The 24412-nt window shown below is 48.5% G+C and overlaps 1 protein-coding gene across 2 annotated transcripts; it reads right to left on the reverse strand.

The window, feature by feature from the left end:
• Window positions 1–514: 514 nt before the first annotated feature.
• On the reverse strand, window positions 515–24169 carry ALDH9A1 (aldehyde dehydrogenase 9 family member A1). Of its 2 annotated transcripts, none has more exons than XM_053908950.1 (11): window positions 23927–24169; window positions 21133–21278; window positions 15046–15175; window positions 13977–14111; window positions 12239–12435; window positions 11205–11345; window positions 9362–9550; window positions 8823–8910; window positions 6002–6143; window positions 3188–3300; window positions 515–1436 (listed from the first exon to the last, which is right to left on the reverse strand). In XM_053908950.1, exons 1-11 carry the CDS (start codon window positions 24105–24107, stop codon window positions 1393–1395), a joined length of 1506 nt encoding a protein of 501 aa, XP_053764925.1. In that variant the 5' UTR covers window positions 24108–24169; the 3' UTR covers window positions 515–1392. The 2 variants fall into 2 exon arrangements, with proteins under 2 accessions (XP_053764925.1, XP_053764924.1); XM_053908949.1 differs by having other exon boundaries at window positions 515–1419; window positions 23927–24167.
• Window positions 24170–24412: the final 243 nt, after the last annotated feature.

The raw sequence follows: 24412 nt of genomic DNA on the forward strand, positions 1-24412 counted from the left end.
CCTTGGGACTCCGACGGACACCCTCTGCTCCCTGGTTCTCAGGCCCTCAGACTCGGACCGGATCACATCACCGGCGTTCCTGGGTCTCCACCTTGCCGACGGCAGACCGTGCACCTTCTCAGCCTCCACAGTCACATGAGCCAATTCTCAGACTGAATCTTCCCTTCCATACGCCTGTCTGTCCCGTTATTCTATTCTACGGTGCTCTTTTCCCGGACAACCCTGACTAATGCAGCTATCAGACTTCAACTATTTCCCTCAAAGGAAGAGAAAGGGGCAGGGGGGAGAAGTCACCGTGGTCAGAAGCTCCACAAGCCTCTGCTCGTCAGGGCGCAAAGAACATGGAGCCTAAAAGCTCCCACAGGCCGCCAACCTTCATTACAGCAAGTACAGCCCGGCCTTGTGAACTCAGTGCAAAGGACAAAGCCCCTGCCTTACACACTGAACCTTGGCCCCTATTCTGTGAACTGCTATCACCCTGAGATGTGCTTAGTTTTAAAACGTGAAGCTGAAAGGGGTTTTTTCAATGTTTATTTTTGAGAAAGAGACCGAGTGCGAGCAGCGGGTGGGGGTGGAGGGCACAGAGAAACAGGGAGACACAGAATCCAAACCAGACTCCAGGCTCTGAGCTGTGGGCACAGAGCCCTAGGTGGGACCCAAACCCAGGAACTGCAAGATCATGACCTGAGCCAGAGACAGATACCTAACCGACTGAGCCACCCAGGCGCCCCAAAGCTGAAAGGATTCGCGGTGTGATTTATTTAACTGCAGTGTGCCCCGGGAGCCTCCAGCCACTTTGTATTTATCAAGGGAGAAAGCTGTAGTTCAAGGACCGGACACCAGCACTGAGTGGAAACAAAGGGCTTACTTTGGCAAGTGAACCATCACACAGAACGTGACCCTGGCTATCATCTCCATCCCGACTGTCAGCTCTCGCATGCAATCCATGACGGGGCCAGAGCTCAAAACGGTCAGGGAGCAAGAAACGAGCTCTACTTTGAAGCAAGCCGGAGGAGGAGCGCTGTCGGGTCAAACCCGTGGACGAAGTATAATCCTGGTCCCTCTCCCTGTTCTCCAGAAGCGTGTTAAAGATTTTGCAGGAATCTGCTTTGAGAAAATCACCACTTTCTTGATTGTCTTAAAGGCGCTTGGGCAAATTTTCCATCAGGAAGGGGACTGAGAGGTGGGGAAGGAAGAACACCGAGCCGTTCTCTTATCCCGAGGGACACAATTCTGGGTGTGAAACCGAGGCAGCCGTGTGGCCCCCTGGAGATCCAGCGCCCGTTCCACGCGTGGCCACGCGGACGGGGCTCGCCGCGTATGTTCAAAAGGCAGATTCCACGTCGCCCATTTCCACACACACGGTCTTCAGCTGTGAATAGTATTCAATTGTCACGCGGCCATTCTCCCTGCCGAACCCTGGAAGGAAGAGAAGGCTGAGGAAGAGCCACCACCGTGGTGGCCTGAAAAGTCACGGGGACCTCCAAAGTCAGTCACCCCCTCAGGGGAAGAACACAGAACTGACAAGGTTTGGGACAAAGTCCTCAAGTGCACGTCATCATCTGTACAGCTAGGCACGGGAGAACTGACCCACTGGCCTTCGGGGACGGGGACAGGGAAATACCCGCATCTTGGTCCTACAACAGAACTTGATTTTAGGCACCGACTACTCTGGGTTGGGATGTGAAAGCGCTCGGACCTTCCTATCGAGTGTGAAAGTCTCTACGACAACCCATAGTTGGTGCTCGCTGAGAACCGAACTCTACACAACAGGCCTTTTAACCCCTCCTTTTGTGAAATCTGCTAAGAGCAGCTTGCTGTTTACACACTGCCGACTCACGGGGGCGGGGGGCTCTTCAGGCGGCTCGGCAGCTCAGAGCCCCAGTCCTGCCCTGTTACGAGGTCACCCGTTCAAAGGACGGCACCCTGTGCTTGGCCTTCCCCTGCCTCTGACTTCGGGAGGCTCTGCCTCCAAAGGGCAAGGCCCGGTCCCCCAGAATACACGTCTCCGGGGGGGGGCGCTCTTCAAAAGAAAAGGTGCTCGGCCCCGGCAAGGCCTCACTCTGTCTCTGGCTCCCTCCCTTATCCTCTGAGCACAGAGCTAGGTGGGCGTGTGAGGCCAGGGTGGGTGTGTGTGCCCCCTTTGCTTCTCACCTCACCCCAGGGAGACAAGCCGGAGGGCACCGACCCAGAGGTTCCGATCCGAGGGGGGGAGCCGGCCGAGAGCACGTACTGGCACAGCAGCAGCCGGACTCCCAGGCCGCAGTGGCGCCCGTGCAGGGACGAGGCCGGTCGGCGGGCAGGCCCTGGGCGTGCCGGGGCACTTCCAAGCCAGGTGCCAAATAGACGGTCGAGCGAACACCCGCCGTCTCACGAGCGCCCATCGGGGTTCACGTGTCTGCTGGGACGGCCACACACACACCTGCCCAGGGGCTGGGGTCGGGCGCCCAGACTGGTGCCCCCGCAACATCCACACCACTTTCCAGAGAAAGGGAAGGGCAGCCAGCGAATATTTACAGGCGACAAGCTCCAGAGAGCCTGTCCTGGCCCCCCACACCTCCTCGACACACCGGACTTGCACGGTCACCGTGTCACCGTCAGGGGGGCCAGACTGACTGCGTCACTGGGAACACTGGGCAAGCGGCGGGCGGGGGGGGACGTCCCTGTGCAGCGTCCGGGACAACCAGGATAGCCATAACGGACTGTTCAATGTTAGACTGAGGGCTCTTTAGTGATTTGGCAGAATAAAGGAAACAAATTAACGTATGCTTTCTGAGGTGCTCAGAGACACTTTCCACCTAAAAACCCCCCACAGTGGACGACAACAAATGCCCCAAGTCTGGAGCCTCCAGGAACGGTTTTATGCCACCAGCGACCAGAGCCCGTGAAGAAAGAGTAATTCTACCCACAAGAGAAACCCTTCTGAGATGCCTACTAGCAGTTCACAAGCCAGGCTACATACACATTAGAACCTTCTGGAGAGCTCTGGGGGAAAGAAAAGGAAAATAAGAAGACGCTTGGTTCCCATTCCCAGAGATCACTGCGGCCGGTCGGGGGAGGACCAGAATCTGTATACTTTCCCAGGTGATTCTGAGACACGAATGTTCAGAAACCTGGTCAGTGCGGTCTGAATTACAACCCGTATCCCTACAGGCCGGGTTTGCATCCTCACTTTCCGGCTCCTCACCTGACTTCTTGTATCCACCGAAGGGCAGCTCCACCGGGCTGACGTTGTAGTTGTTAATGAAGCACATCCCTGCCTGCAGCCCGGCCACCACCCTGTGGGCACGCTGGATGTCCCTGTGAAGACACAGTGTATTATATTATTGCGAAGCAGTTTATCCTGCGACTTCCACGGAAAAGGTAGACTGCCAGGTCTAAAGGTTTTGAGATCCTGCCGCATTCTTGTTTCTTCAAGATGTGCTTTAAATCTTGTGTCATCCAGGCAAAAATAGATATAAGGATTTGAGTTTCATGGTCTCGTCCAAAAGCATCTATGAAACACGTAGCAGCAGCAAGTTCAAATGGGGAGAAGGGACATTGTCACAAACAGGGCTAGAACAACAGGCTACCCACATATCCACAAAGAATGAAGGGAGATCCCTTTCTTACACTATATATAAAAATTAACTCAGATGGATCACAGGCCTAAAACATCAGAGCAAAAACCATAAAACTTTTCAAAGAAAACAGGAATAAATCTTCATAATCTTGGGTCTGACAAAGCCTTCTCAGACAGGATACCAAAAGTAACAGACAAAAAGATAAAAGCATCAGGCTTTGTCAAAATTTAAAATTTTTGTGCTGTAAATGACAGTATCAAGAAAGTGGAAAAGACAACTGCCAGAAACCCAAATCAAAACCACAGTGAGGCACCATTTCTCACCCACCAGGACGGCTGCAATCAAAAGGACAGACAGTGGGGTGCCTGGGTGGCTCAGTGGTTTAAGCATCCGGACTTCGGCTCAGGTCACGATCTCACGGTTCGTGAGTTTGAGCCCGGCGTCGGGCTCTGTGCTGACAGCTCGGAGCCCGGAGCCTGCTTCAGATTCTGGGTCTCCCTCTCTCTCTCTCTGTCCCTCCCCTGCTCATGCTTTCTCTCTCTGTTTCTCAATAATAAACATTTAAAAAAAAAAAAAAAAAAAAGGACAGACAGTCCCAGGACATCCCTGCCCAGGATGTGGAGAAACTGGAACCTTCCCACGTGGCCGGTGGGCACGCCAGACGGTGCCCCCACATGGGAAAACAGTTTAGCGGTGCCTCGGAGTTGAGCAGAATCACCCAGCCATCCCTCCTCTAGGTATACACCCGGCACAAATCGCACATTTCCACACAAAGATAGGAGTGTTCGCGGAGACATTATTCATAGTAGGAGAAAAGTAGAAACAATCCCAATGTCCATCAACAGGTGAACGGATGAACAAAATGAATCCACACCATGGACCATTTGTCACCAAGTACTGACAGCTGCCACAACATAAAGGAACCTTGAAAACATTATTCCAAGTCAAAGAAGCCAGTCACAGAAGGTCACATGCTGTATGATGCCGTGTTTATAGAAAACATTCAAAGTAAGCAAATCTACGCAGATAACAAGGAGGTTGATTAGTGGCTGCCCCGGGGGCGGGGAGGGGCGGGGAACGTTCCCTGTGTTCCTGGGAGGTTCATAGTTCTAAAATCAGATTACAGTGACGGTTGTGCGACTCTACAAATACACTAAAAACCACTGAATCGTATGCTTTAGGCGGATATGCTGCATGGTGCGTGAACCGACCTGCAAGGCTGTGAGGGAAGTGGCAGCACACTGGAGTCGCCCCCCTCGTGACTGCCTCGCTCAGTGTGGGGTGACTTAACCCACTCACTCCTCACACCACGGAAAGCAGGTCAGCAGAGGGGGTTTACAGGGCAGTGAAACTACTCCGTGTGATGCTGTGAAGGCACCACTCCAACCGTGAACCCTAGGGTGACTGTGGTCTTTGGGTGATCGCGATCTATCCAAGTAGGTTTACCGGTTACAACCAGCGGGCTGCCCTGGAGTGGGGGGGACGCTGATAGTGGAGGCGGCTGGGGGGAGGGGGTGCATGGGAAACCTCTGTGCCTTCCACTCAACTTTGCAGTGACCCTAAAATTACTCTAAAAAATAAAGCCTACCCAAAACCAGGCACACGAGAAAGCAGCAGCCCCTCGATCTTTTCTTCAGAGCTCACAGAGAAGCTATCCCATCAGGTCCTCAAGGGGGGACCTCGGTCTTCCTCCCCAGGTTGCTCGCCACGAAGCTACAAAGAACGCTTAACCTCGACTGTCACCAAAGAAACAGCGTCATTCCAAGTGCAAAGTAGTCTTAGAAAACTTCCTACCGCTACCAAAGACTAATCAAAGTTTGTATGTAATCGAGCAACCTGCCATCATTTTGAAGGAGATTCTGCTCCCAGATCGCTTCTTACTTTTGTTATCGTGGTAACAGTTTATGTACAGAGAGATTAATCACACTTTTACTTACAACAGCGACAACTGGAAACAATATCCTAAATACGCAACAACCAAAAAAATGCCTACATATTTTACAATGCATTCCGATTAGGAACTACTATAAAGCGGCTAAAAATCACGTTTCTGAAGACTCCTGCCCAGCGTTTAAAGGCTTATGGGTTTCTACATTCCCTGACGTGTACATTTTCAATAGGCACCCAACACGATGCTTTACATAGACACACAGACACATAGATCGAACCTTAAATATCTGTCCGATGAAATGAATGACATGGGATAGAATTTTCACCAACAATGTTTATAGCTCACTTTAAACTCAACGGCAGCAGTTCTCTGGCCATTCAGGAGCAACTACAAAATGCTACTCTGGCACCTTCTGACTCCACCTGAAGCAAACAGAAAATGCTAATGACAACGTGAACTCCAGGGAGGAAATGAGAGTAAGGGTCTCTGAGCAGACCGAGCGGGCCCCTGTTCCTGCAATGCTGCTGGAGGTACCTTCCCCACATACCTGGTAAAGACACCAGCCGCCAGGCCAAAAGTGGTATTGTTGGCTCTTTCCAGAACCTCAGCTTCAGTGTCAAATGATAAAATGGACATAACTGGTCCAAAGATCTCTTCTCTCACACAGGTCATATCGTCTCTGCAATCGGCTGCAAACAGGGTGATAAAGCCAACGTCAGTGGTCTGGGTGGGGGAGGGTGATTATGCTCGAATACACGGCAGTAAGGACAGCTCGAGAACCCTACCGTGAACATCAGCTTTGTATTAGCCGAAGTGTGAAAACCAGCTCCTCACACATGTGCAAAGAGGACAAGTCTGCAATGTCTTAAGAGCTGGTTTAGAGCTTGTGTATAACAAAGGAGGGAAAGTACTCTGGACACACGGTACTTTGGGGGACACCCAAACTATCTTCAAGGATGTATTAAATAATTCTTAGTACCGTGTGTAAGGACGGTTCACTACATCCTAATTCCTTGAAGACTAGTAATCCGCGTACAATTTTTAGGGAAACCGTTAGCCAGAAAAGGACTCAGGACAATGTATCACCCAGCAGTCCCAGAAAATATTCTCTTATCTCCTGCAAGTTGAGAACCCCATAGGTCTCTGTTTGCAGTGAATTCTACGTTGGAAAGTCAAAGGAGGTGCAAAGATGAAGTGATAACTGACATACAGGAAAGGCAAGGTTCCTGCCTGAAACACAACACTTACCAGATTTTAAGTCCCAAACCTTAAGTAAAGTTAATCTAGACTCTGGAGTCACTCTCAAACTTTAATGTGAGTAAAAACGAATGGGGGGCTCATTGAAAAGCAGATCACGGGGCGCCTGGGTGGCTCAGTTGGTTGAGCGTCCGACTTCAGCTCAGGTCATGATCTCACAGTCTGTGAGTTCAAGCCCTGTGTCAGTCTCTGTGCTGACAGCTCAGAGCCTGGAGCCTGTTTCCGATTCTGTGTCTCCCTCTCTCTGACCTTCCCCCGTTCATGCTCTCTCTCTGTCTCAAAAATAAATAAACATTAAAATAAATTAATTAATTAATTAAAAAAAAAAAAAAAAAAGAAAAGAAAAGCAGATCACGAGGCCCCGTCCCTGAGAGTTACATTCAGGAGTCTAGAGCAGGAGCCAGGAAATCTGCCTCTTTAACAAGTTTTCCAAGTGGCAATCACTAGAATAAAGTTCAGTATGGTCAGCTCTCTGTTCTTTGCCTAGGTTCACAGCCTGTTTAAGAATAATTTTGTTCCTGGGGCCCCTGGGTGGCTCAGTGGGTTGAGCGTCCGACTTAGGCTCAGGTCACGATCTCACAGTTCATGAGTTTGGGCCCCACGTCGGGCTCTGTGCTGACAGCTCCGGAGCCTGGAGCCTGCTTCAGATTCTGTGTCTCCCTCGCTCTCTGCCCCTCCCCCACTCATGCTCGGTCTCTCTCTCTCTCTCTCTAAAATAAATAAACATTAAAAAATTTTAAAAAAAAAAGAGTAATTTTGTCCCAAGGGCGCCTGGGCGGTTAAGCCACTTAAGTGCCGGACTCTTGATTTTGGCTCACAGTTTGTGAGATCAAACCCCGTGTCAGGCTCCGTGTTGTCAGCACGGGATTGTCTCTCTGGCCCTCCCCCCCTTCACACTCTTTCTCTCTCTCTTAAAATAACCTTTAAACCAATTATTTTTTGCCTAATTGTCAAATACATGTTATCTGTGGAAAAGTCTGTAGTGTTCAGAAATGTACAGACTATAATAAAAATCATCTTTAATCCCAGCAACCAGAGAAATATTTATACTATTTATAAGTATTTATACTATCTTATACTACACTATTTGCACTACTTAGAGTTCGATGCATACTCTGTTCCTTCTTTTTCTGAAGTGCATACTTAATACATTTGGGTTAATCCCACACATAGTATGGTTTAACAGTTGTACTTACAACAGCTTCGACTGGAAACAATATCCTCAACCTTGATGGTTAAAGATATATTGTAACCTTTTCCCGTTCACGTAGTAACTACCAGCTAATCCATGTTATAGATGTTAGGTTCACAGCTTTCAAACCTCAGTGGTTCTTTTTTTAGCAAGGGCTCAAGGTTTAAAATCCATCAGATGATTGAGTGCTGAAAAATGACCCCACTGTCGACCTTAGGGCAATAGTAGGCTGAATCTATCTTCTAGATAAGATGTAAGAAATCACACAATGTACTTCAACCTGAATATAGTTTTTTAAAGCCTATTATACTACCACTGTTTTTACATATTGGCATTTATTCGTGGATCCTAACGTATACTGTGAAAGGACAGAAGAAGGTATGAGAACAGCGGTACCCAGGGCAGTGGTCACCTCTGAGGTGGGAAGAAATAAGTGCATTTGAGGACAGCGGGATGACCCTACAATCGACTGTCCACGCCACGAGATGTTTAAGACTGAAAGGAGATGCTAAAAATTATTAAATTGCATTAATTTTAAGATATTGCCATACTGACAAACTGGGCTTGTTAACGACACATATAGTTAAAGAAAAACCTATTCTTCATCAACTTTCTTGAGAAAATGAAACTCATTAGTTTTTTATCAAACATGCACTTCCATTTTTTTTTTTTTTTTTTGAGCTTCTTGCTTCCAGAACAACAGGTTCAGACCCAGTTGAGTCTCAGGTAAAGCAACGCACACGACTGTCCAAGAGGGAGGGCACACGGGAGGTAATGGAGAACTTCTACTCCTTAAATCTGAGCAGCGGGGACACGGTTTGCCAATGCCTGCTTTACACCATACACATATTTTATAAATCTCCTTTTCTAACTGATATTTAATTCAAACTGTTTAAAAGCCAACAAGAAAAGGACATACTCAACACGCAAGGTCTCATGTAATAACCATCCTTTAACTTGGGATCTTCAGGTACGTAGACGTCTCCACCGCACAGCACTTTAGCACCCTGCCGGAGAAGAAAAAAGAATGCACATTTCATGGTGTTTTTTTTTTTAACGTTTATTTATTATTGAAAGACAGAGAAACAGAGAATGAGCGTGGGAAGGGCAGAGAGAGAGGGAGACGCAGAATCCGAAGCAGGCTCCAGGCTCCGAGCTGTCAGCACAGAGCCAACGCGGGGCTCGAACTCACCAACCGTGAGATCATGACCCGAGCTGAAGTCTGACGCTAACCGACTGAGCCCCCCAGGCGCCCCACATTTCATGTTAAACTTACAACCCTGACACGCAGTCCTGAAGTGGTACGTGTGTCCTGAACAGGCGCACGGTCACTGCACTGCAGGTACTGAGCACAGCACTGCTGAGGCCTCGCGAGCCAGCAGGAAAGCGACACACGTAACGCGCAAGTCGGACTAATTCCCCTCCCCCTGTCCCATGCCATCTCCGCTTGTTCCTCACCTGCTCTTTTGCCAGCTTAATAAACCCAAGGACTCGCTCCAGGTGTGGGTGGTTGATGAGGGGGCCCATCCTTGTACCTTCCAGAAGGGGATCTCCAATTTTTATCCCCTGTGTCCGTTTCACCACTTCCTTTGTAAATTTCTCGAGAATTTCCTTTTGCACAAATACTCTTGTGCCATTACAACAAACCTAAAAGACAGACATGAATTTGTATGTGTGTTAAGGAAAGAAAAAGGAAAAGGGGGAAGAATCCGGCAGTTTTAAACTTAAAAGGAGACAGTAGACCTTTTCAAAAGGTTAGTTCCCTCTCTAAAAATTATCCCCATCCTGAACAGGACCACACATCCCACCCTATCAGCAAAAAACCTGCCTGCCCTTTGAGGTGAAAGTCAGGGCTCTTTGTCTTGTCTACATTTCCTTAATGCCATTCATAGTGCCATGAGCCACATAACTTCTCCCATGGCCTCCTGTCAGTGGCTGAATGGGGCCACGTATTTTAAGAGCAGAAGGGGAGGAAGAGTGAAAACAGACCAAGAACTAAGGGCATGAGCCTAATAAAAACCTGAAGCATTTCACAGCCAATGTCTGGCTCTAAAATCACAAATCAATTCCGACTATTTAGACCCTCCTGGAGACATGAGCATGAATACTCTTCCAATGCCATCAGAACCGTAGATCCTGATGTCCAAAAATACACCAAACACTCATGCTCACGGAATAATGAAGAAAGGTCACAGAAATGGGCTGCCACAAGCCAGATCTACAGTCATTTGAGCATCAAAATAAATAATGACAGTAATGGACTATGATCCACAGAAGAAAGAATCCATGGTCCATAATGATAAATGAGTAGGAAAGAAAAAAAGAAAAACACAGGAGAAGGAAAAGTTCCTTCTTACAGTAGAGACTTGGAACTAATAAATGTAGAAAGAACAACAGAATTGGAAAATCATCATTTGGGGACCACCATAATAGAAACTGCTTCCAGGAAAAATCACCAAAGGGCGCTAAGATGAGTGGGGGACAGCTTGGGAAGGCCCCTGTCACCGTCTCCTGTGTGATTCGACTGAACCACAGAGGAGGACACGGCAACTTCCCAGGAAGACACGCCTTCGGCAAAGTCAACCGCCCTTCGAAGAGGACCCAACATCACTTTTTGTGGTGGCTTCTGCCCAAAATGCATAACCTAAATCTACTCAAAAGGAAACACCAGACGGACTCCCCACCATCATGAGGGACATTCTACACAATAAACAGCTCATACTCCCCAAAAATGTTAAGGTCCTGGAAAGAGGAGAATAACCAAAGAGCTAACTGTTCCAGACTAAAGATTATGGGAACACAACAACTAAATGCAACACACCTTCCTGAATTAGGTCTTGGACCAGAGAAGAAGAGGTTGTGTGGGGTCTGTTTCTTCGCTAAAAGGACTCCCGGCAAACAAATGACATCTGACGAGGGGCTGTGGACTGAAGACCGTCTACGTGAGGTTACTGATTTTACTGAGTGCACTGTGCTTGCAGAAGAGAGCACACTTGTTTCTAGGAAATGCACAGAGGCCCACAGAAGTTAGAGGAGTCTTGCGTCTGCAAACTTTCAAACCGTTCAGGAAACAGGAAAAAATAACAAGCCTACGGGTGTACAGAGGTAAACACAATGATAAAGGAAATGTGATAAAATGTTAACATCTGAGAAACGTGGTTCAGGGGTGCCTGGGAATTCTCTGCACTCTGTGCAACGTGTCTGTCAATCTGCAATTATTTCGAAACAGACAGCTTCCAAACATGCTGCTAGAGGAAGGAAAGAGATTCCTTTCACCCCTCGGCTGGGGACAAGTGCTCACCTCGCCTTGTGTGAGGAAGTTGGCCATCAGCGCTCCCTTCACGGCGTTCTCCAGGTCACAATCGGAGAAGATGATCAGGGGAGATTTGCCTCCCAGCTCCAAGGTAATGGGTTTGATTCCTTTAGCTGCCATCTCCATGATCTTAACAAAGACAAACACATTCAGAAGCTTAGCACAGATAAAACTGCAGGCTAAGCCCACCAGAAGCTGAGCCTCCGGGACAACTACATGGGACCTGCAGCCTTGTTCCGGTCGATGACTCTGCCCTTCACCCATTTAGAACAGTCTTTTCCAGAACACCTGAAAAGAACCATAGGACTGCAGCTGACATTCTGAAGAGGGAATTCATTTTAAAAATACTGTTCATTCGGGGAGGCCTGGGTGGCTCAGTCTGTTGGGCGTCCAACTTCAGCTCAGGTCATGATCTCATGGTTTGTGGGTTCGGGTCCCACATGCGGCTCTGTGCTGACAGCTCAGCCTGGAGCCTGCTTCGGATTCTGTGTCTCCCTCTCTCTCTCCCTCTGCCCCTCCCCTGCTCACGCTCTGTCTCTCTCTCTTTCAAAGATAAAATAAACATAAACATTTTTTTTAAAAAATACTGTTCATTTGCATGCCATGGGTAGAAACTCCTAATGCTGTTACTATGTTCAAGGCTAACACTCAATTAAGGTCAAAACAACACATCTGAAATAAACTCAGCAGATACCCCTCCTTCTGAGGTGGCTGCTACTGATGAGTTAAGACACCAAAGACACAGCGGCGGCCCAAACCCCGCGCTCTCAGACGCGGGCAGGAGGTGAGGGCTTCCGTCCCCGCGGGGCCCCCTCTGGTCGGCGGTCCTCATCGTCCCACTGTACTTCCCTCCCTGCTTCCCACCTTCGGAACACACTTCAGATCTCTGCCCCCAATCCCTGCGGCAGCCCCCTCCCAGTTCAAGCCAGGTCAGATCAGAAGACGGGCCTCTGACATCTACTCCACGCCGGCCAGGCGCTGCCGTGTGTGTGTGTGTGAACCGATGCTGGTTTTATCTTCACCTTCGAGCCAGTGGGCACACTCCCAGTGAAGGAGACTTTGGCCACATCACGATGCAGACACAGAAACTGGCCCGTGGCGGCCCCTCCTTGCACCACGTTGAAGAGCCCAGGGGGCACGCCGGCCTCCGTGTAGATTTCAGCCAGCAGCAGCACAGACACCGGCGTGAAGGGAGAGGGTTTGAAGATCATGGCGTTACCTGCACAAACCCAAGACACAAGAACAAAAGGTTTTTTAATACTGGTGATCCTCCGAGGACAGGATGGGACAGGAGGACGAGTCCAGAACAACTCCACAGGTGCCTGGTGGCTCAGCCGGTTGAGCGTCCGGCTCTTGGTTTTGGCTCAGGTCATGATCTCATGGTTCGTGAGTTTGAGCCCGGAGTCAGGCTCTGCACAGACAGCACAGAGCCTGCTTGATATTCTCCCTCCCTCCCTCTCTCTCTGCCTCTCCCCTGCTCACATGCGTGCACTTTCTCAAAAACAAACTGAAAGAAAAATCTTTACAAGTAGAAACTGAAGACCAGAAAGGGTTAATTTGTTCAGTCTCCAAACCAGTGGCTTAGCTGTAGTCGTCCCGGAAAATGGAAGCTCCAGCTCACAAGAGAACATGCAAACAGCAGAAGAACACGAGGCAACAACACGAGAAAAGGTGCGATTTCAACACAATGTCCTAACAGTAACATTTTTTTTTCAGTAATGCTTTTTTTACACCTTGTATTTTTCTAAGATACCATAAATCCTCTTTTCCCATCAATTCCTCTTTAAACAGTATGAAAAACTCTCTAAGTCAGCCCGCCAGTCACTCAGAAGGAAGTCTTACCATTTCTCTTAAGACACAAAGGAAGGAACAAGTGTATCTTCTGCTTAAGCCACGCTCCCGAGTGCCTCTTCCTTGTTTTTTCTTTAATGTTTTATTTATTTTTGAGACAGAGAGAGACAGAGTAAGAGCAGGGAAGGGGCAGAGAGAGAAGGAAACACAGAATCTGAAGCAGGCTCCAGGCTCTGAGCTGTCAGCACAGAGCCTGACGCGGGGCTCGAACTCACGGACCGTGAGATCATGACCTGAGCCGAAGTCGGACGCTTAACCGGCTGAGCCACCCAGGCACCCCCCCGAGTGCCTCTTCCTACACAAAGGTTCATTTCACAATCCTTGTCCAGAAAGGAAGAGAGCTTACAAGTAGCACAAATCGAAATCAATTCCACAGTAAAATAGAAGACTTCCAGGACCAAAATGAACACTCTTCCTTTCCATAACAAAAATAAGATAAATAAAAGTGGGAATAGGGGCGCCCGGGTGGCTCAGTCAACTGAGCGTCCAACTTTGGCTCAGGTCATGATCTCATGGTTTGTGGGTTCGAGCCCCGCGTCGGGCTCTGTGCTGGCTGCTCGGAGCCCAGAGCCTGCTTCCAATTCCGTGTGTGTCTCTCTCTCTGTCCTCCCCTGCTCGCACTCTGTCTCTCTCTCTCTCTCAAAAATAAATAAAGATTAAAAAAAAATTTTAAACAAAATAAAAACAAAAGTGGGAATAATATGGATGTAATCCGCACACATAACATACACTACAAGCCCCGACGAGGCCGGGCGGGAGCAGACGCAGGTCCTCGGGGCCTCGGGTGCCCCAACGCAGGCCCCTTATGATGTGGAGCGTGAGTGTGCAAATGAGTGTGTGTGCACGCGCACACGAAAAGGTGAGGGACAGAACGGACAGCTCATGGGTGGAAGAACCGTTCACTCTTACCACACGCTAACGCGGGAGCAGACTTCCAGCAGGCGATCTGGAAGGGGTAGTTCCAGGCGCCTATTCCCACGCATACGCCAAGTGGTTCTCTTCTGGTATAACCAAAGGATCCGCCTGGGAGCTGGATGTGTTCACCTGAGGGGAAAACAGGGGCGTCACGGAGAATGCAGGACTGCTTTTCCCAAGACTCCGCCAACAGCCGTGCTCAGCCGTGCTCCACTGCGCCGGCCTCCTCCCCGTCTCCGCTCTTCTGTTCATTCTCGCCTCTGCATAGTCGCTCCAGTGAAGAATCCTTTCCATCCTCCAAACCCGTGTTCACTCAACTTCATATAATTCTCTACAACCGGAGAGCACCTAACAGACAGTAACTTGAAGAAGTGAGATGGGGGGGCGCCTGGGTGGCTCAGTCGGTTGAGCGTCCGACTTCGGCTCAGGTCATGATCTCACTGTTCATGGGTTCAAGCCCCACATCAGGCTCTGTGCTGACAGCTCAGAGCCTAGAGCCCACTTCCGATTCTGTGTCTCCCTCTCTCTCAGCCTCTCCCTCCCCCACTCGCACTCGTCTCTCTCAAAAATAAATAAACATTAAAAAAAACCTTTTTTTTTAAATGATGGAAATAAGGGGAGCCTCCAGAGCAGGACCCATATGTCAGACTTCTGGCTCCCCACAGCCCTCCTGGGTCCTGTGAAGCCATCCAACACCCACTACTGTAAACGTCACAAAGAATCGAGAAAATCTTTTTTGCTAACTAGGTAGAACTAGTAAATACTGAGAACACTGACTGACTCTTGGTTTTTCAACAACTTGGCCTGAAGCTCAGACACCATGCTCAGTGCTTTCCATATATTTTCTCATTTAACCCTTATGATAACCCAAGAAAACAGGGATTATCATCTCCAGTTTCAACAAGGAAAGGTAAAGTAATTCTCGGGGTCACCCATGCAGAGAGTGGCTAAACCCAGGATTTTAAGCCAGGTCTGTCTCAAGCCCCAGTTGTCTCCCCTTCACCACTAGGATCTGTTTCTGCCTCCCGGTCAGTGGCTCCCGAAAGGCCCAGCTGGGGCTTACCAGCCATGGATCCAGCCAAGCCCGCGTAGTACTCCAGGCACTGCCAGGAGGTGTCGATGTCCCAGCGGGCCTCAAAGATGGACTTTCCATTGTTGATGGTCTCCACGGCGGCGATTTCATCCCTCCGTTCCTTTGGGTAAAATGGAAGACTAGACTTAAGACTTCTTATCATACGCCCCAACAGATTCAACGCTCAGAATATGCTGCCCAATTTCCAAAAACAGAAACAGCTCGCGCTTTAGAAGGAGTGGCACTACGACATCTGGGAGAGAAAGCTTACCGCTCAACAGCAGCCCTGTGCCCCCCTCAAGTTAATCGTCACAGATTTAAGCCCAATACCCCCTTTCCAGATCAATTAGAAAAGGTATGGTTTGAGAAGCGAGCATCATATGTGTATACACGTATAAATACGTATATGTGCGCACGTATGCGTCTGCACGTATAGAGTGAGAGACAACCATCACTACGACAGCCAATGACACACGATGGCTACACACACAAGTGGCAGGTGAGAAGTTATATTACACGCACAGCTTTAATTCACCCCAAGACATGCAGCAGGTGAAAATCACGAGATAATCTTTTTTCAATGTTTATTTATTTTTGAGAGGGAGTGAGTGAGGGAGGGGCACAGAGCGCTGGAGACACAGAATCTGAAGCAGGCTCCAGGCTCTGAGCTGTGGGCACAGAGCCCGATGTGGGACTCGAACCCACAAACCATGATATCATGACCTGGGCCGAACTCGGACGCTTAACCGCCTGAGCCACCCAGGCGCCCCAAGATAATTATTTTCTAATGGTCAGTACTCATCAATTCTCTTACGAAATACTGTTCCAGCTGTAGCCTATGTGGCTGAGAGATGCTGGAGATGGTCCAGGGATGACTGGAAAGGTTTGGGAAACTGACCTCAAGAGAAAAGCTAATTTCCCCTTTCTTTGTCCCAAAGGTGAGAAAACCGAATGAATGGAGCATGTAAGAAACACACATTTGCTCTCATGGACCGGATGTAAAATACAGGAGAGGGTGATATGTGAACACACATAAAAGGTGAATCAAACAAATGACAAGATGTAGCACTGTCTTATTAAAATGGGTAAGCGGTGAGCCAGACCACAAGCAAATGAAATGGCAACTGAAATTAATCCCAAGCCATGTGTCAACAGTACAAGTATCAGAGAAGAGGGAGCAGGAATATCAAAATCAAGAGGAAACACAGGAAAGGGAAGTCCTGACAGTGAGATCTGAACGTGTCATATTTCTATAAAGACCTGAGAAATAAAGACTTTTGACTGAGTCATTCTACCTTCATTACTAAGAAAAAATACAGAGATCCATTCTCTGCCTTCACGAAACCTGTTTCTAAAACAGGAAGCTGGTAAGTCCTAAATAAATTAGCCCAGACCCTGTGCTCTCGGACACAGACAACATCTGTCTCCACGGGGCCCAACACCAGCAGGCTGCGGTCATCCCTCTGAGTGTTTTCCCTCCTCCGCACACTTTCAAAGTATACTGCAGACCTCTATGCCACTACCTATGGTGTCCCGCCCAGTGCATGCTAGTAAGATCAGAAAATACTCTGGGCAGGCCTGACATTGCAATTTGTGTGCACCGAGACAGGTTTTCTGCAGTTAGTAAGTTTTTTTTTTTTTTAATGTTTATTTTTGAGACAGACACAGAGCATGAGTGGGGGAGGGGCAGAGAGAGAGAAAGAGGGAGACACAGAATCGGAAGCAGGCTCCAGGCTCTGAGCGGTCAGCACAGAGCCCGATGCGCGGCTTGAACTCACAAACCGCGAGATCATGACCCGAGCCGAAGTCGGTGGCTCAACCGGCTGAGCCACCCAGGTGCCCTTGCAGTTAGTAAGTTTTAAATTAAAGTACTGGTAACACTGGAAAATATCCAAACTAAAACACACAGAGAGAAAAAAACAGGAAAAACCCAAACAGCATCAGTAACCAGGAGAGAGCTTCAAGCCACCGAGGCTATGTGTAATTGGAGGCCCCGAGGAGAAGAGATGGGCAGAAATTTAGTTAGAACTTCCTAATTTAAAGAACTAAAACAACAAAGGCTCCTGGGTGGCTCAGTCGGTTGAGCATCCGTCTTCAGCTCAGGTCATGATCTCACGGTTCATGAGTTCAAGCCCCGAGTCGGGCTCTGTGCTGACAGCTCGGAGCCTGGAGCCTGCTTTGGATTCTGGGTCTCCCTCTCTCTCTGCCCCTCCCCCTCTCGAGCTCTGTCTCTCTCAAAAATAAGTAAACATTAAAAAAATAAATTTAAAAAAATGAAATAAAATGAAAGGAACGCAGATAGCTTACAAAATAAGAAATAACTGGGGCACCTGGGTAGCTCAGTCGGTTAAGCGTCCGACTTCGGCTCAGGTCATGATCTCACGGTCCGGGAGTTCAAGCCCGCGTCGGGCTCTGTGCTGACAGCCCAGAGCCTGGAGCCTGCTTCAGATTCTGTCTCCCTCTCCCTCTGCCCCTCCCCCAATCACACTCTGTCCCTCTCCCTCTCTCAAAAATAAATAAAACATTAAAAAAAATTAAAAAAAAAAAAAAAAACTAAAACAAAAAAAAAAAACCCGTCAACCTAGAATTCGATACCTGTAATTCTTTCAAAAGTGAAAGCAAAATGAAGACTTTCAGACTCACAAGAGCTGAAAGAACATCACGAGCAAAACTGTGCTATAAGGAATGCTAAAGAAATTTCTTCAAGCAGAAAAAATATGACACCAGATGGAAATCTGGGCCTACACAAAGGAATGAAATGAAGAGCACTGGGAATGGTAAAAATGTGGGTAAATATAAAATATTTTTACCTTGGGGCACCTGGGTGGCTCCATTGGTTAAGCGTCTGACTCAATTTCGGCTGAGGGCAAGATCTCACAGTTTGCAAGTTTGAGCCCCACGTCGGCGGCTGACAGTGTGGGGCCTGCTTGGGATTCTCTCGCCTGCCTCTCCCCCCCACCCCCCAGTCACGCTCTCCATCTCTCAAAATAAATAAACTTTAAAAAAGTAAAAAGTAAAATCTTAAAATTTTTTTTAATGTTTATTTATTTTTGAGAGACATAGAGACAGAATGTGAGTGGGTTGGGGCAGAGAGAGAGGGAGGCACAGAATCTGAAGCAGGTTCCAGGTTCCGAGCTGTCAGCACAGAGCCTGACATGGGGCTCGAACCCACGTGCTGTGAGATCATGACCTGAGCCGAAGTCAGACACTCAACCGACTGAGCCACCTAGGCGCCCCAAAAGTAAAATCTTAAAAAAAAAGAAAGGGAAGAACTAATAAACAATGGAAGGTTATGATTATAGGTTATGATCAGAGGGTAGAATCTGTTCAGTTACGGGATAATTTTGGGTAAAGGCAGGTATAAAGCATGAGCATCAGACAGAAGCATTACAAAAAGATAGCAATATATTTTTGACTAACACAGTAACACAGATATTAATGGAAAGGGGGAGAGGTTAAAAGGAAAAGAAAACTAATATCAAACGGTCCATTTCAGAGCAAAAGAATATTATTAGATATTATTCAGGATAAAAAAAAAGAGTCACTTAATAATGATAAAGGGGCCAATTTTTTTTTTTTTAATGTTTGTTTATTTTTGAGAGAAAGGGAGAGATAGAGCATGAGTAGGGGAGGGCTGAGAGAGAGGGAGACACAGAATCCGAAGCAGGCTCCAGGCTGTCCACACAGAGCCTGACATGGGGCTCGAACCCACAAATCACGGTATCATGACCCAAGCCAAAGTCGAATGCTTAACCTGAGCCACCCAAGCACCCCAGGGGTCAATTCTTAAGAGGACACAACAACCCTAAATGCTCATGTGCTAAGAAAAAGTGAAAAACTAAAATCATAAATCATCTGCTTTATTGCTTTTGGTCTAATTTAAACTACTTATGTTTTTATTTATTTATTTTGAGAGAAAGGGGGGGGAGGGGAAAGACGGGGGAGAAGAAAGGGGCAGACAGAATCCCAAGCAGGCTCCGCACCGTCAGCACAGAGCCCAACGCAGGCTTGAACCTCACAAACTAGGAGATCATGACTCGAGCCAAGATCAAGAGTCAGATGTTCAACTGACTGAGCCACCCAGGCACCCCAAAATTAATTTTTTAATAATAGGGGAAAATACTTAGTTAGGAGAAAATGCTCCATGAACATTTTGACATCTCTGTGGCCCCGGCTTTCTGAGCAAAGGACCCTGGCAAGCTGACTGAGAAGCAAAGGCCTTTGAAAAACAGACACAGTGTTTCCCTAAAGATAGAGGTGCCTGGAGGGGTGAGGAGATAGAAGGCTCTCTGCTTCCCCTTTTTGGAGACATCTGCTTACTTTCCAGGGAAATAAACTCAGTAACACCTTCCCCCTTAACCCTGGAGATCTGTTTAACAAGGAGTAATCTCTCTCGCTACAGAGAAGAACACGCACTGATGTGAGAGCAGCTCCTATATCAACGGAATCTCATAACTTTAGGGTTCCCATCCTATGGGGCAACACACTATATGCAAGAGAGTGATGTTTGGCTCAATGCATTTCCCTGTGGGGACTGTGGCTCAGAAAACTAGTGCTAAGGCACTGCTCTGGCTACTGCATTTTATTGTGAGTGATAACCTGTATCTTTCTCTGACCCAGCAACTCTCAAGTCTTCCATCACTATACACACACACACACACACACTTTTCTTCTTAATTTCCTAAAACAAATTAAAGCTTCGGATCGTGAATAACTTATTCTGTGAGTGTTCCGCAAGACAAGTAAACACCTCCAAAGATTTCAACTTGATAAACCAGCGATGTCTTGCAATTCGAGTAGTACATGACACATGATCACAACTGAGCCCACGGTTCTTGAAATTCACCTTGATGTACAAGTGCTTTGGATTACAGTCATGTTTCCGGAACAAATTATGCTTGCAAACCAAAATTTTACTGTATCCCTATATGCAACGTATCTTTGCAAGTAGGGGAATTCTCAGACACATCGCAGCTTTTGACTTAACACACTCATGAGAATAAAAATCACCCAAGTTCTACAGCTCAGAGATAACCACGATTCATACTTTGGTGTACATCCTTCTGAATTTTCTAATTTTCTGTAATAAGCACCTAGTCCTTTTGCTTTTAAAGACTGTGAAAAGTTTAGGGGCTCAAACAGTGGAGCACGCAATGCTTGATCTCGGGGTCATGAGTTCAAGCCCAATGTTGAGCCTAAAGATAACTTAAATAAATAAAATTATTTTAAAAAGACTATAAAACATTTAACTTTGTTTTTTAAGAACGGAATATCTAGGGGTGCCTGGGACGTTCACTCGGTTGAGTGTTCAACTCTTGATTTTGGCTCAGGTCATGATCCCAGGGTCATGCGATTGAGCCACACATCGGGCTCTGAGTGTGGAGCCTGCTTAAGATATTCTCTCTCTCTCCCACCCACCCCCACCCCTCTCCCCTTCCCATGCTCTAAAATTGGAAAAAAAGAAAAGGGGGGGGGGATATCTATAAATCTATGAAATCTTCCCAGGCAATTAAGGTAGAAAATGCATCGGAAAAAGAAAACTTAAGCGTCATCAGAGGAAAAAGTAAACAGGAAACCAGTACACAGAGTTAAAAAGAAAAGGAGCCAAGCTGCAAAGGATACATTATAACAAAGATGGAGAAAACAACCTGACAAGGGAGAGGTCACAGAGAGCCAAGGTCCAGAAAGCAATTAATCAAAGAAAGCATGTCCTATATATACCCAGGTGATCAAATGAAAATGTTTTTTCCTGGCTCCTCCGTGGCTCAATTGATTAAGCATCTGGCTTCGGCTCAGGTCATGGTCTCCTGGTTCATGAGTTCAAGCCACTTCCAGGGAGTAGGAGCCCCACTTCAGGTGAGCCCCACTGCTCTCTCACCTGCGCCCTCTCTCTCAATGGGGGGGAAAAAAAGGGAAAGAAAGAAAAGAAAAAAGAAAGAGAAAGAAAAGGTGTTTCCATTTTGTAAAAAAGGCCTAACCTAACAGAGCATCAAAGTCTAAGTGCAAAGCATCACAAAGAACCCTCAGAGCAACACAAGGGGACATTTCTGAAAGAGAAAAAAAACTAATGAAACATACCCTTATTATCCTCGCAGCCTCCAAAAGAACTCGACAACGCTCCATGCCAGATTTCTGACTCCATATTTTAAAGGCAGCCTTTGCATCCTGGACAGCCAAGTTTACTTCCTTCTCTCCTGAGCACGCGAAGGTAGCGATCACTCGGCCTAGGAGGACAGGACAGTAACGCCAACGTGGCCTCACATTCAAAGTACTGTGTATCCAAATTCCCTGTAAGTGACCCTTCTTGCTGGTAAGTGTGGTCGGATTTAATGACCTCCCCCCCCCACCCCAGGCAGTTCTTTCCTTTATTTTGAGGTGACTGAATCCTTTAGGAATCTAACAAAAGTTGCAAACTACGGTCCAGGAAAAAGTACTTGACCACACCACAGAATTCCAGAGAGACCAGGCACCTTGCCCAAAGCACAGCATGGCCTCCGGGTTGAGAACCTCTGTCCTCTATTTTGCAGCTGGGTTTTGCCACCTCTCTTTAACAGTATTTGAGAATCTCCGAGGTCTTGTGAAATCGAGGCTGCAAGTACTCGGTTTCTGGGGTTATGAACTCTCATTTAAAAGCTCTGTTCTGTAGAAATCCTATCATCCTGCTGATGCTTGATGAATATGGTCAACAAAGAGTTATCAGGAAGACATAACCCTAAACGCCAGAAAAAGTTTCCCCCAAATATAGCAAAGTCCCCGTCTCTCCTTTTCTCACTCCAAGGTCATTCCCTATTTCCATGCAACATGACCCCACAGGCCAAGGGTTGTGACGGACTCTCCCACTGAATTCTTTTTTTTTTTTTTTTTTAATTTTTTTTCAACGTTTTTTTACTTATTTTTGGGACAGAGAGAGACAGAGCATGAACGGGGGAGGGGCAGAGAGAGAGGGAGACACAGAATCGGAAACAGGCTCCAGGCTCCGAGCCATCAGCCCAGAGCCTGACGCGGGGCTCGAACTCACGGACCGCGAGATTGTGACCTGGCTGAAGTCGGACGCTTAACCGACTGCGCCACCCAGGCGCCCCTCCCACTGAATTCTTGAAGTACACCAATCAGCAGTTCCTTCTCCCTCCCCCTCTAAGAACCTGTAGGACTCTGTCCAGAGACCTTTGGCAAGCCTGCAATTTCTGTTAAAACGTGAATAGCTAGTTGGTAAAGGCAGTGGCTAAAGTTCACATACACTGTAGGCAATTAAAATACAGAGCAAATTTTCTTTTCCCTTCGTAACTGTGGGGATGGGCGTGGAGAGGCGGTCTCCCCCAGGAGAGTCTGAGGACCCCCGTGGCTCCTTCCTGCTCAGACTAACTGCTGCTCTGTGGTTTAGTGCCATTAGTTGATCTTAAATTCTCCAGTCCTTTGCAACCCAGTTTTGTCTCTGGCTACCCGCCATTCCGGTTTGCACAAAAAATTCACATTTTTCTCCCCACAAATATCCCACACAGCCCAGCAGAACAAACATAAACCAAAACCAAAACCTCTTCCTCGTTAGCTGTGTTACCTTCAGAATTCTCAGAGCAAATCCAGGGCCCAGCACTGTGCTTGGCAACTTGAAGCACTGGATAAAAGCAGGGCTTTTTCCCCCTTTTCCAATTCTCTTTTGTTTGAATATTTATTTTTGAGAGAGAGAGACAGAGACACAGTGTGATCGGGGGAGGGGTGGAGAGAGAGACAGAATCTGAACCAGGCTCCAGGCTCTGAGCTGTCAGCACAGAGCCCAAAGCAAACTCACCAACAACCAGATCACAACCTGAGCCGAAGTCGGATGCTTAACCAGTTGAGCCACCCAGACACCCCTCCCTTTCCCAAGTCTGATGCACCCACAGGAGTATTTTAAGGCTGAGATGGCAACAGAGTTCTCATTCACACTCATTAGAGCCATCTGTGCAAGCTCCTCTGTTCTCAGCAGTAATGTTTTCACCAACTTCCTTCAAGAAATCCCAATCCTCTTCTGTGCACGTGGTTGAAGACATTACTGTAGTTCTAACTTAAAAAAAAAAAAAAAAATAGGGGCACCTGGGTGACTCAGTTGGTTAAACCACCAACTCTTGGGTTTCAGCTCTGGGCATAATCTCACGGTTTGTGAGTTCAAACCCCATGTCGGGCTCCAGGCTGACACCAGGGAGCCTGCTTGGGATTCTCTCTCCTTCTCTCTCTGCTCCTTCCCCATTTGCTCTCTCTCAAAATATATAAGGTAAAATAAAAATTTAGTCTTCAGGGCGCCCGGGTGGCTCAGGTGGTTAAGCGCCAACTTGGGCTCAGGTCATGATCTCACGGTTTGTGTGTGCGGCCCCGTGTCCGGCTCTGTGCTGACGGCTCAGAGCCTGGAGCCTGCTTCGGATTCTGTGCCTCCCTCTCTCTCTGCCCCTCCCTCGCTCGTGCCCTGTCTCTATCTCTCAAAAATGACTAAACATTTTAAAAAACGTTTTAATAAAAATTAATAATAAACAGGAGCACAACCTCACACACCTACCCCCCCCCCCCCCGCCCCGGGTCCCTGTGCAGATGCATTCGTGTTTGCACGGAGTCCTTAGCTGCCTGCACAGACAACTCTATTTTCCACACCGTCACTCATCTGTCACAGCAAACGTTTGCAGAAAGCACTAAATGAAGATTCAGGGCAGTAGAACACGTCCGTCCACGAGTGGGACGGGGAGGCGCCAACCCGCACCGGGACCCCACCGCTTCCCCCCAGCCTCCCCCCGCCACGATCCCCCGGGCCCGCCGCCGCGTCCCCCCCACCGGTCCCCTTCCACGACCCCCGCGGGCCCCCCGCCGCAACACCCCCGACCCCGCCGCCCGGTCTCCATTCCGTTACCGGTTGCAGGCTCGAACGCCTTCTCGGTGCCGGAGGCGTCCACCGGTTCCACGCGGGCCCCGCCACGGTAATTGAGCGGCTGCGACACAACGAAACTGCCAGTGTTCATGGCCGCGACAGGACCAGGCCGAAGGGCGCGGACACAAGGCAAGAAGGCGACCAGACCCCCTCGGAAAAACATACGGGACTGGCGGGGCTCGGGAACCAAAGCTCAGGGCCGCGCCGGGGCGGAGAGGCAGGACGAGGGGCGGGGAGGGGCGGGGTCTCGGGGAAGGCTGGAGAGGGGCAGGGAGGGGCGGCGCCGCCTGCGGGGGCAGGGCCTCGGGAGGGTTGTCGAGCGGCGGGGCCCTCGGGGAAGTGGAGGGGCGGGGTCGGACCGCCGGGAGGCAGGGCGAGGGGCGGGGAGGGGCGGGGTCTCGGGGAAGGCGGAAGAGCGGCAGGGAGGGGCGGGGCCGGCCTGGGGGGGCGGGGCCTCGGGAGGCCTGG

This window comes from Panthera pardus, unplaced genomic scaffold, assembly GCF_024362965.1.
Source record: "Panthera pardus isolate Hobbes unplaced genomic scaffold, ASM2436296v1 HiC_scaffold_21, whole genome shotgun sequence".
Lineage (NCBI taxonomy): Eukaryota > Metazoa > Chordata > Mammalia > Carnivora > Felidae > Panthera > Panthera pardus.

Bases quoted from the DNA above. Each gene is read 5' to 3' on its own strand.
- ALDH9A1 (XM_053908949.1), bottom strand. From the start codon at position 24,107: ATGTTTTTCCGAGGGGGTCTGGTCGCCTTCTTGCCTTGTGTCCGCGCC. The intron at 21,279-23,926 runs GTAACGGAATGG...CTGTCCTCCTAG, and splicing joins GGCGTTCGAGCCTGCAACCG to GCCGAGTGATCGCTACCTTC. The intron at 8,911-9,361 runs GTGAGGAACAAG...CTTCTCCGGCAG, and splicing joins TTAAGCTGGCAAAAGAGCAG to GGTGCTAAAGTGCTGTGCGG.